General features: G+C 35.2%; 1 protein-coding gene across 3 annotated transcripts in view; it reads left to right on the top strand.

Moving 5' to 3' along the window:
* sh3bp2 (SH3-domain binding protein 2) overlaps window positions 1-12,753 on the top strand; it is a 47,524-nt gene that overhangs the window by 12,448 nt on the left and 22,323 nt on the right. For 2 of the 3 annotated variants that reach the window (XM_056467077.1, XM_056467078.1), the window contains exon 1: window positions 3,547-3,740. The exons of the other annotated variant lie outside the window; for it this stretch is intronic. In XM_056467077.1, coding sequence (XP_056323052.1) covers window positions 3,655-3,740 — 86 coding nt within the window. In that variant the 5' untranslated portion in view covers window positions 3,547-3,654. Of the gene's footprint in view, window positions 1-3,546; window positions 3,741-12,753 lie in introns of those variants that run through there. 3 annotated transcript variants of the gene reach the window in all.

Here is a 12,753-nt window from a genome sequence, read left to right on the forward strand (position 1 = left end):
AACAATGTCAAATGAACTGTCCAGCCCCAGACACTTTGTTAGAAACATATAGCATAAATGGTAATTACTTTTTTGTAATTTGATGCAAAGATGATATATTACATATGTAAATACTTATAAATGTACATACTAGGCATGCAGGATATTGGAAAAATCTGACATTGCGAAATTACATTTTTTCTGCATTATGTATTGTGATATACTGTATCTATACAATTTCACCAAATGACATAATAGCACTATTTGGGAAAGAATTTATGCTCACATTTTATTTTTAAGATTCAATTCCTGATATTAGCAAACAAGTAACTATGGCATTTGCTAATTAGCTCCTTCTTAATAGTTATTGGGGTATTTTAGTGATCTAAATAGATTATCTAATAAGATCATACAAAATATGTAGTTTATAAGTACTACTAAGCAGTAACCAATATCTTAATAACATGCATGCTAATAAGCAACTCGTTAATAGTGAGAATTGGTCCTTAAAGTGTTGCCAAATATATTCATTTTGATTGATTAAGATGATTCTTGAGTGAATCATGCATAAAATGTACTAAAGAAATTACAAGCATATAATGAATAAACAGTGGATGCTTTATGGTTTTGTATAAGTAAATGTAGTAATTACACTGTAAAGTCTAATGTATAAATAAATTAATTAAATTATACTTTATTAAGCTTCCAGTTAGTAAATTCTTTGTGCCTGAATACTTTAATATCTCTCAGGCCTTAAAAACATGCAAATTATAAAATTTCACTCCATTATGGTTAAACTCTGCATCAACATTGAAGCAACAATCCCAACTCAACACTGGATATCTATGCAATGTGACTATATACGACATATTGTGCAGCTCTAATACACATGTTTACAAAATAAATAAATATTAAACTCTTTCAAGTATTTAAGATGCTGATTACTGTTAAACGCGTCCTAACAGTCTAGTAAAAAGGGTCCATCGTTCAATTCTAACATAATCAACTTTGAAAGAGTTTATTTGAAAGAGAAAATGTTTGGTGTAACTTTTTTTTTTAATAATGACACACATTTTAACTCGTTTGAATGGCACCTAGTTATTTGAAAACTTGAACCCAAGAGCAAAACTCATTTTGAACCAAGGGTTGTCTAATCATTTGCACAAGCAGAATTTTATGCTGTTTATTGAAGTTAAAACGTAACAAGAACTTTAAGGGGCACCTATTTTACCCCTTTTACAAGATGTAAGATAAGCCTTTGGTGTCTCCAGAATGTGTTTGTAAAGTTTCAGCTAAAAATGCCCATCTCAATTATTTATTCTAGCATCCAGAATTTGCCCATTTTAGTGTCTACTGTAGCAGTTTTTTAATAGCCTGTGGCTTTAAATGAAAATGAGCTGCTTCTCCCTGCCCACTGTGCTCTCGTGCGTCTGCTTCTCATTATGCATTACGTCAGATAAACAGTATTGCCAACTTAGCGACTTTGACACTATATGTAGCTCCTTTTCATTAGCGACAAATTTTCAAAAAAGCAACTAGTAACAAATCTAGTGACTTTTTTGTGTGTTACTGAAGATTTTTATAGACTCTCGTGTGTCCAAACTGTACCATCCCTATCTCAACAAGCTGCGGGTGATGCTGCCGGCCCCTCCCCCGAGTCCTCATACAGCAGTCTCTCTCACCTGCAGCCTGAGAGCAGATCACTCCTCTGAGTACCAGCGGCAAATGATTTAGCACCTGGAGTGTGAGTTATTTCCATTTCCGTACAGTCAAACCGATCTGCTTCTCCTTTATTTTAACAATTTATTTGACCGTTTATTTTTTTCTTGTTCAAAATCACAGACATTTTAGTGACAGTTTCTGAACTTTTACTAGATTAGATTACTGCACATTCACTACACATCTATATTGATATACTGTATTTAAACAGCAATAAATGTAGTCAAATTGACATGCATAAATAAAGCGTAGTGCAAATATAAATACCACTTTATTAACCATAGGCTGTTAAACAAACAGAAACAGTAGAACATGATGGGGTCAGTAATATGCAAATGATGTAATCTAGCATCATTTAGCGAATTTCTGGCAGAGCTTAGCGCCTTTTCATTAAAAATAGTTGGCAACACTGTACGTCAGATAAACAGCAGTCAGTGATAGAGACAGACTTATATGAAGCTGAAATACACCTCATTAGTCAAAAATACCAAGTACGTTTATTTGATGTATTTGTGGTGGAGTTTATTCAAGCCTTTTTGAAATGATGAGTGTCACACAGATGCCATTTGCAGTACACACGCACACACACACACACACAAACACACACACACACACACACACACAATTATCAGCATTTACTGACACCATGTGGTCTTTATCACAAACATGCTCTGTTTTAAAAATGTTTTAAACTTATAAAACTTATAAAAATAACAGAGAGTTGGAACAAATATTTTAATTCCAGTTTATTTGCAAAAAAAGTTGGTAGCACTTTATTTTGATGGTCCAATTGAGTATTAGTAGGCTTTCTGCTTAATATCTGTTGATACTGCTCTTTTAACAATCATTTAACTGACTATAAGAAACTTTGCAAGTACATGTCAACTTACACTAACCCCAACCCCAACCTAACAGTCTATTTATGAGGATATAATGAGAATTAGTTGCCATGTAGATGCAATGTAACTTAAATTCAACAAACGGACCATCAAAATAAAGTGTGACCAAAATGTTCTTAGGACATGTGTTTACAAGTTATGACAGTAACACAGCGTCACGTTGCAGTGGGCCTCAAAATCACTAGGATTTGGATCCTATTTTAACATCAGGACATTTTCAGGACACTTGTTGTGTTCCTATTACTCCAATATGACTGTGGACACCTATACATACATACAGTTCTGTCCAAACAGCGTACAAAAGTTGATTTTCATCATAGGTGCCCTTTTTTCTGGCCTTGTATCTGTATCTGGCCTTGTATCTGGCCTTGTGGATTATTTTATTGTCAACATTTTGTCCCCTTGATGTAATCCAATGCTGAGCATGCTGGGAACTACACATCCACTACCCAGGTAGTTACAAATTTAAGAGGACTAAACATAAAACTACTTAACTGTCAACAATAAATTGAAAGAATTGTTTTATTTCAGCTCATATTAAACAAGTAGTCTGAACAAGTAGCAAAAATCTTTCTAATCGTTCATTCAAATCATTATCCATAATGCTAATCACGATGCTAACCTATCTAAAAACAACCATTAAACCATCAAACCAAATACATTGCTTTCAGACTCTGATGGTCTAAATGAACTTACTACTGATTATGTGTCTAAAAAAGTCAACAGATGCTGTTGCAATTCTGTCTATTGTAGCTGCCTCGACTACGTAATTTCACATTAAAGTTGGCTGGAAAGTCCCTGTTACTGAATTCAAGTACTGAGAATTTTGGCCAATGAGTTTGTCCATACAGCATGCAAAAGGAAGTGACTTGGTGACACAGAAAAAGAGCACGCCACAGTGGGCCACGGGAGGAAATGACTTGCACTGTGCAATGAGTTTGAGAGGCTGTCTCTGCTCTATCAGCAGCGCCTGAATCCTCAACTCGCTCAATGAACTTTCGACCGAATCTCACAACATCAACCAGTAAAACATGGTGACACATATCAGCCAGAAGGAATGGCTCTTTCTGTGAAAAAAAAGCATTCCTATGGTCATTTACAACAGTCACATCCGAAGATGTGCATCCAAGATCTCTATAGCAAGTAAGTAAGCGGGATTCTCATCTTTGTATCTTTGTAGTCCTTATAGAAATCGATCTAAATATTGATGTACAATAGAGTGATATGGTATTTATTAATTGCTATAATTTGTGTCTGGATTTCTTGTCGATGGCATTAGTACTTGGAATATTCAGATTCGTTAGCAAAAGTGAAAGTAACTTTTTGTTCATTTCATCTTTATTTCTATTGCACTTTTCCAATGAAGATTGTATCAAAGCAGTTTGACATATATGAAGAAAGGAGAATAAAAAACTCAACAGTATTTTAGATTGTGGAACATTCCAGCAAATCAGGCAAGTAGGAGAGTAGTGATGATTCAGTGAAAAACTGATTCAGTGTAAACGTCACTGCTGAACTTCAGCGTAATTCAGTTTGGTTCTTTTTTGTACATACAGTAATTTGTATTTAAGTAAAAGGGATCATTTTTATTTTAAAAAGAACACCTGGTGTTATACTAAAACAAAATGATGTCTATTATTGAAATAAAATAATAACCCATGATAGGTTTACGTTATGTAACTTTACAATTTGGACTGTGGGTGTGCCATTGTTGTAGGTGCACAGTGCTTTGTGAATTGATGATGTCAGATGGATGCTACTGCTACAATTGCTATTTTTATGCAACACATCTCAAAAATATATTCTGAAATGATGCCACATTGTTCCGTTTTTGAAGACTGAGATGCAAATCTTTACTGCTTTTTTTTTTTTTACCAGTTAGTGGACCACAGTTACTGAAAGCTTAAACCAAATGTCAACCATCAATTTTTCCACACAAGACGTTTATGCTACCCCATTCTGTATAAAGTGAAATCCACTATAAGAAATGGCAGTCACTTTCTCATTTTATGATTGATGCAGCATCACAGACATATGTTGTCAATGTTTAATATCTATCATTTCTTGCCTCCGTCATGTCAATGAAGACTTACATCTTGTTGCTCTTTGACTGAAAATTACAACCCAATGCTACAAAATGTGGCTGTTTAGCAGTATTTTATTTTTTGAGTTGTGTTATGGTAAACAGTGGCTCAGTGGTTAGTGCTGTTCACAGTAAGAAGGTCACTGGTTCAACTTCTGACTGGGCTTGTTTGCATTTCTGTGTGAAGTTTGCATGTTGCATATTCGTGTGGGTTTCCAGTCCCAAGACATGTGCTCTAGGTGAATTGAATAAACTAAATTGGCCGTAGTGTATGATTGTGTGTATGTGTGTGTGAATGAGAGAGTGTATGGGTGTTTCCCAGCACTGGGGGTTCATGAGTTAGTGTACTCTCAGTGCTCAGTTGCGAATGGAAGGGCATCTGCCACATAAAACATATGCAAGAGTAATTTCCAGTTTATTCCTCTGTGGTGATCCCTGATAAATAAATCATGGATTAACTGAAGGAAAGTGAGTGAGTTACAGTAGAATTATCAACATGTAGCACATGTAACCCAGTGCAACCGTATGACGACATGCACCATGCAAATAAAAACAGCACCTCCCATAATCCAAAATAAATGTGTTGTTTTTTTAAATAGCACAATACCTATTTCTGTAAGAAACATCATTGATGTTTTATTAAGACATGCTAATCTTAATACCCAGGTTTCCTTTTAAAGCACAGGGTGTCAATCTCAGTTCCTGGAGGGCCTCAGCTCTGCACTGTTTATCTTTTACCCTAATTAAACACACCTATTCAAACTGAATGATTCCTTCATGATTCCAACTTGAAACCTAGTTTTGTTGTTGTAGGTATGTTGAAGCAGGGTTGCATCTAAACTACACAGGGATACGGCCCTCCAGGAACTGATTTTGTTGTAGAGCTCTATTTTAACAATCTAGGCACAAAGTCTAAAGTGCATAAAAGTATTAAAGGTGTGTCCGAATCCACTTTTGCTATTTTAAGGACTGAAAAATACAGTTTGCGTCCTGGCGCATGGTCTAACAGGGTTGTGCTTCTTCTCTTAATGAGTTATGGTTGTGTTTTGAGCATAACATGCATTAAACCAATCAGAGTCTCATCTTCCTTTCCTTTTAAGAGTCAGTTGAGTCACACTATGGCACATTTGCTATTTACATGATGGACTTTGTAAGTGGAGCCTCCTCCATTTAGCCTTTTTACTTTCTCTTTACTTTCACTCTTTACTTTACTCCTTTACATTGGTGGATGAGGAAATGGTGTTGTACGCACTCCACTGAAGACATCCATCAGCCTACATATTTAATTTCGTTGGTTAAGTGCAAAGATTTGTTTCAAAACTATTACTGAATTCAGTTCTAATTTCCAGCAAACAAATAAGTGAACAATAATAGAGAAGTGTGGCCAAAAAAAAGTTATATCCAAACACACGTCCTGATCTTATGCCCCATATGGTCATGCAGACGTCTCCAAAACACGGCAGGTGGACAAATCTAAAATAGTTTTTATTAAAGCAAAATATAATTATGCATATAATAAATAATACTGCTAATAATATTATACAAATGCAAATTTTCATTAAAATTTGAGTTGAGCTGGTCTAAAAATAGCAACAAATCACGCCATACACGTCATGCGCCTTATTGCGCCGGGTGTATGATAGGGCCCTGAAAGTGTTAGTTCATCCAAAACAAAATCCTGTCATTTAATTAATCCTTGACACTTTTATTCATCTTCAGAACACAAACTAAGAGATTTTAGATGAAAACCTAGAGTTCTGTCATCTTCCATTGACAGCAACCTTTCTGAGATGGTCAAAGTCCAGCAAAGGAACATTGTCAAAATATTGTCATTGTAAAATACATGTAATTACAGCATAAATACATTCAGCTGAATCCCCAAGAACACTTTTGTGAACGAAAATAACGTTAAATATGACTTTGTTCAATTGAATCTCCTCTCCCACTTTAGGTCATCAGGATGCACGTTTAATAAGGGCATTATGTGTTGTTGCCATTAAAGTCAGTAGCACAAAGTCCAAGCATTTTATTGTCCATATAGTAAACAAACATCCTGATCTGATGCAGAAGACATATGCGAGCACAGTTGTCTTTACAGTTTTTTGGGCGCATAAAAGAGTTTTCGGAGCTTCTTATGATTACAGTAAAACCACTGAAGTCACATGTAATGTTGTGACTATATTTTTGATTCATTTCCTGCGCTTTATAAAGGTCTCAGGACTGTTGCTGTGTATGGAGGATGAGAGAGCTCTCGGATTACATCTAAAATATCTTAGTTTGTGTTTTAAAGATGAACAAAGGTTCGTAAAAAGAAAAACAAATCTCTAAGATGCAGACTGAGAATCTGTATGGTAGATTTAATTTAAAACAATAACAACAACAGGCCTCACTGTGGCGTGCAGTGGGTAGCACGATCGCCTCACAGCAAGAAGATTGCTGGTTTGAGCCTCGGCTGGGTCAGTTGGCTCTTCTGTGTGGAGTTTGCATGTTTCCCTGTGTTGGCGTGGGTTTCCTCCGGGTGCTCTTGTTTCCCCCACCAGTCCAAAGACATGTGGTACAGGTGAACTGGGTAAGCTAAATTGTCCATAGTGTACTGGTGTGAATGGCAGTGAATGGATGTTTCCCAGTGATGGGTTGCGGCTGGAAAGGCATCTGTTGCATAAAACATATGCTGGATAAGTTGGCGGTTCATTCCACTGTGGCGACCCCAGATTAATCAAGGGACTAAGCTAAAAAGAAAATGAATGAATGACTGAACAACAACAACAAGGTGAAGTCTAGAAGGGATACAACTGTGGATACTCGCATCAATAAAGGAGGATTTGTTGTGACACTGTACAACACCAATTCATATTTTACAATACATTAATAAAATACACTTTATGGGTAATTTAATAAATAATATGGATAATACTCTGTATAATTATTTTGGCGGCATGGTGGCTCAGTGGTTAGCACTGTCGCCTCACAGCAAGAAGGATGCTGGTTTGAGTTTCTGTGTGGAGTTTGTATGTTCTCCCCATGTTGGCGTGGGTTTTCATCTAAGTGCTCCAGCTTCCCCCTACAGTGTGTGTTTCCCAGTACTGGGTTGTGGCTGGAAGGACATCCGCTGTGTAAAACATATGCTGGAATGGTTACGCTGTGGCGACCCCTAACAAATAAAGGACTTAGGAAAGCCGAAGGAAAGTGATTGAATAAATGAATAGTTAAAGTTTATGCATTACTGCAAAGGTTGAGTTTAGGGTTGGGGTAGGCGTAGATGTAAAAAAATACAATTAATGTATAATTTATTAAACAATAAAAGCAATTCCTAATTGTCAGCTGTGTTCCTTCTAGCAACAATCCAACAACAAAATTCATGAAAACGAACAAAAATGGTATTGTGTGTTTTTGGAATTGAACTCTTCATATACAATCTGCTGTTTACCTCCAGCCATGTGGTGCTGGTGAAATGCAGAAAACATACTTCAAGCGAAATGTTTTTCATTCATGATTATTTATGCAGGGAAAACCCCCGTTGTGCTCTGTGGACTTTATATTACACCTTTACCGCTAAACTCCTACCTCATGCAAAAGGTGTTTACGTGACCTTTTCAGAAAGAATTACACTAACGTCTGTACACATTAGGATGTGTGGAGGTGTATCCAGCAGACTGTGAAACTAACCTGTGTGGGCTGATGTTTGAAAGCAACTTCATGAGCCACTGATTGTACATCATCATCATCATCATCTCCTGTGTTATTTAAAGCAGGACTCAAGGGCATCCGTCTCTGCACATATTAGGTAATAGGAAATGAAGCCTGTACGTGCAAAACAAAAATAATAACTGAACCGCTGCCCACAGATTCTCATTTTTGATTAATAAGGGAATGGTTCCCTCAGTGAGAATAACTTGAGATATATTTAAATCAGTTTTTATTTCATGTATCAAATGCATTATTGTTTATGATAGCAAATATTGATGGACAAATCCAGTCACTTGTAATAAGTATCTGCTAAGAATTTCACAAAGGACTTCCAATGCAATCTTACTGAAATTCATTATGTTTTGATTCATTCATTCATTTTCTTTTCGGCTTAGTCCCTTTATTAATCAGGGGTCGCCACAACGAAATGAACTGCCAACCTATCCAGCATATGTTTTATGCAGCGGATGCCCTTCCAGCTGCAACCCATTACTGGGAAATATCCAAACACACTCATTCACTATGGGCCATTTAGCTTACCCAATTCACCTATAGCGCATGTCTTTTTTGGACTTGTGGGGTAAACTGGAGCACCTGGAGAAAACCCATGCGAACACGGGGAGAACATGCAAACTCCACACAGAAATGCCAACTGACCCAGCCAGGGCTCGAACCAGCAACCTTCTTACTGTGAGGCAATTGTGCTACACACTGCGCTGCCCTATTATGTTTTTATTTAGTGGCTAATTAGTAGAAAGGTATTTGATCTCATTAGTACATTTTAGTATGATTTGCTCAGGATTGGGTTTAGGGGTGGGGTTTTGAGTCACATCTATTAAAAATAGTATGTTTTCATATGAATGAAATCATGAATTAGACACTTTTCTGACACAATTTTCCTTTTCCTTTAAAGTGTAACTAATTTTCCTGCAAGATATTGTTAGAATGTTGCAAATATGATATCTAATGCTAATGTAGAAAGGAAAAGACCGATTAAAGTTTGTTGTATTTGATGTTTCACTTAGGTTAGATACATATAACATTACTGACATACATCTAGAACTGCTTTCTGTTAAGATTGAGAATATTTGGGGTTTTTACAATACTGGCACCACATTGATACTTTAGGAGCTGTAAATTTGGCTAAATTGGGGGGACATTCTAAAACGCTTAATGTGAAAAGAGCTTAATGTGGCTTAATGTACCTAAGCATCAACTAGAGAAACCCAAATTTCTGTCAAATTGTACTTGTTATTAACCCCAACTACTGTAAAAAGAACGAGTCCCAATTCCATAGATAAAGTGAAAAACAGCACATTAAGTGTTTTCTCTCCTATTATAGTCTATTATAAGGAAAAAGCTTAGCATAGCTTAATGTACCTTAAAAACAAGCAGGAAAATCTAATTTGAGAAATATCAGAAATTCTGTTTCTCTGGTAAATAAATAAATAAAAATCTCTCCTTATTTAAAAGTAAACATAAAAGGTAAAAAATATAAATATTATAATATGAATAATATTAATATAATATAAATATTACATTTTGACACAATAGTTCTATTAGCCTGATGTCATAAGTAGACAGTCTGTCTTTCAATAATTTTCTCTATCTGTGCTTTTATGATGAATAATATTTGTACTTGGCACTGAAATCAGCATTCTGACCAGGAATGTTGGTGCTCATACTGTAGGTACACAATGCTACTTACTGTAGCATCAATATTAGATGCCAATAATCTATAAAATCCTAATACGCTCATCATCAGATTCTTATACAGATACTCATTTTCATTGTATCTTGACTTTACACACAAACTGACAGTTATGTGTTTGTGTAAAATTTTTGTTGGTTTATTCTGTAAACTACTGATGAATTTTTTTCAAATTTAAAATACAAATGTTCTTTAGATTTTATATTTTCTATAAAATATATATATATTGTTTGATTGCATTGAATAACAAAAAAAGAGAAAACAAATATTAATTTTTAGACAACAAAATACCAATATTTTTTACTTCACGAGTACTTTGCATAGTCAATGTATTGAAGTCTGACAACTTTCTATACTCTAAATATATAGAACAAATATGCTTTTATTCTCCTTCACACCCTCAGGTCAAGTTCTGGTCATGGAAACACCGCCAAAAATTCATAAGTAGTAAACAATCTTGTCTGTAAACTTTGAAATACCACTGATATCATTGATTTTATTGAGGAAAGTGATATTATTCACTTTAAAGATAAATACATTTTAGTGTGAAAGATGCTATTTTGATATTCTATTAATCAAATTTCAGCAATAGACTGCAAACACTGAACCCTAATTTTCCACTGACATCATCATAACAACGTGGGTGGGGGAAATGGCCATATATGTTTTATTTTTCCTCTTCTTAAACTTGTGTACTTTCAAGAAAAGAGAAGGGCACTGAGGTTTTGTTGGCATTCCTAAATATTTCCAGGTTGACCACATTTGCGTCTTTATTTTATACTTTTCTTGATGATTCGTCTGCGTGTGTAATTCTACAGAAATGAGTTTATGCTGAAAGCACCTCATTTTTAAAGATCCAATCAGATACAGATCAGTGTTGGGGAAAGTTACTTCTAAAAGCAATATATTACAATCTTGAGTCACTTTAAAAGTATGTAAGTTTTTTTTAGGATTAAGATTATAAAGAAACTACTCAAGAGTGATAAAACTGGTTAATAGTCCATCAGTGCATTTTTACACTTTGAAATTCATCACAGCTCAAAAATAGAGTCGATTGTGAACTGTATTTGGCTTTATGTTGAGCAGCACATGGATTGACAAAATCAGGAAGTTGTTTAAAAATAGCAAAGTCGACCTCAACCCACCTTGTTTTTGTTACAGTTTCTATTGAGCATGAATATCCTGTGCCTGTGATTATCAAAGATGATGAAGATTAAGGATTCATAGTGACTTAAAGACCAGCCTATCAGTTTGTTAGCAGGGCCTTACTTGTTTATTCTGTGTAAAATTGAAAAACTAGCCAAGAGCCTAGTGGTTAAGTGCACTGACATATAGCACTATGGTGCTCACGGTGACCAGATTTCGATTCCCGACTCGAGGTCCTTTGCCGACCCTTCCCCTCTCTCTGCTCTCTGCAGCCAAAAAGTCAATTTACCTCATCCTTTATTGAGCAAAGGGGTTACATATATAAAGTAATGCTTGCACGGCAGATTATAGGCAGCCCAAAAGCGGCTCTGTGTCTTCTCAGAATTCAGTGTAAAGACACTATGTCGCATTAAACGGTTTATGTAAATAAACGTTTTTTTTTAAACGTACGATGCAGGTTTCTTTTCTGCAATGCACAGTCTTTACTCAAACAATAATTTTTGTTGCTTGTTCAAACTACACATTTAAAATGAGCTGAATCGACACAATTCTTTAGTGTCTTTTGGGACAACTTAATTGTTTTATGTTCAATCCATTTAAATTTGTAAAAACATTTAAGTTAACTTAATTGATTATTGTTGGGACAACATTAAGTAAATGTTGTGGAACCCAGCATTTTTACAGTGTACACTCAAAAAAAATTACTTTTGCTGCCTACTTATTTAAAACGAGTTGAAATGACATTTCTTAAGCGTTTTTGGGGACAAAACTGTTTTATGGTCACACTTCACTGTTTGCCCCATAGACTTCCATTCATACGCACACAAATGCGCACACAAGTTTCGCAGTTCGCTGCATTGCAAAGTTCAAGCTTGGTGAAATCACCAAGCTTGAACCTGGTGATTTCTGACCTGAGAAATCACATCACATGACTGCGTGAGACCAATCAAAGATCAAAACATGACCTCATGCGATAACCGTTTTTAAGGTATACCGCAGTTTAGAAAAGATAAGGTTTTAAAACCGCAAAAATTTTCTGTTATACCGTTCCAACGATACAGTATATCTAAGATTTTTTTTTTCTTTTAGATTTTTTTGTTTGTTTATTGTTTGTTTGTTTGTTTGTTTGTTTGTTTGTTTGTTTGTTTGTTTGTTTTGGGTTTTTTGTTGGTTTTTTAGGACAACAGTATGTTCAGCAAAAAATATATCCAAAAATGTTGTTTTAAATTGTAAAGAAATCTGTGTTTTTTAAACTAATGAAGACTGACCTGTTTACTGTTCTAATTTTTTTTTAATGTTTTTCAAAATAAAATATATCAGACATACTTCATCCGCCATTTTATCATGATCACCGCTTCACTCCCATTCATTAATTCTCTTGCTGTGCATCATGGGATAGCGTAGCATCTATCAGATTCAGAATCTCACCGGAAATAGTAGGTTATCCAGGTACTTCTTACATACTGTTTTTCGATTTCTATGAATTCGAACATATTACTAAGCTGTTTTTAGGGTACTATATAGTATGA

This window comes from Danio aesculapii, chromosome 10 (genome assembly GCF_903798145.1).
Source record: "Danio aesculapii chromosome 10, fDanAes4.1, whole genome shotgun sequence".
Classification (NCBI taxonomy): Eukaryota; Metazoa; Chordata; class Actinopteri; order Cypriniformes; family Danionidae; genus Danio; species Danio aesculapii.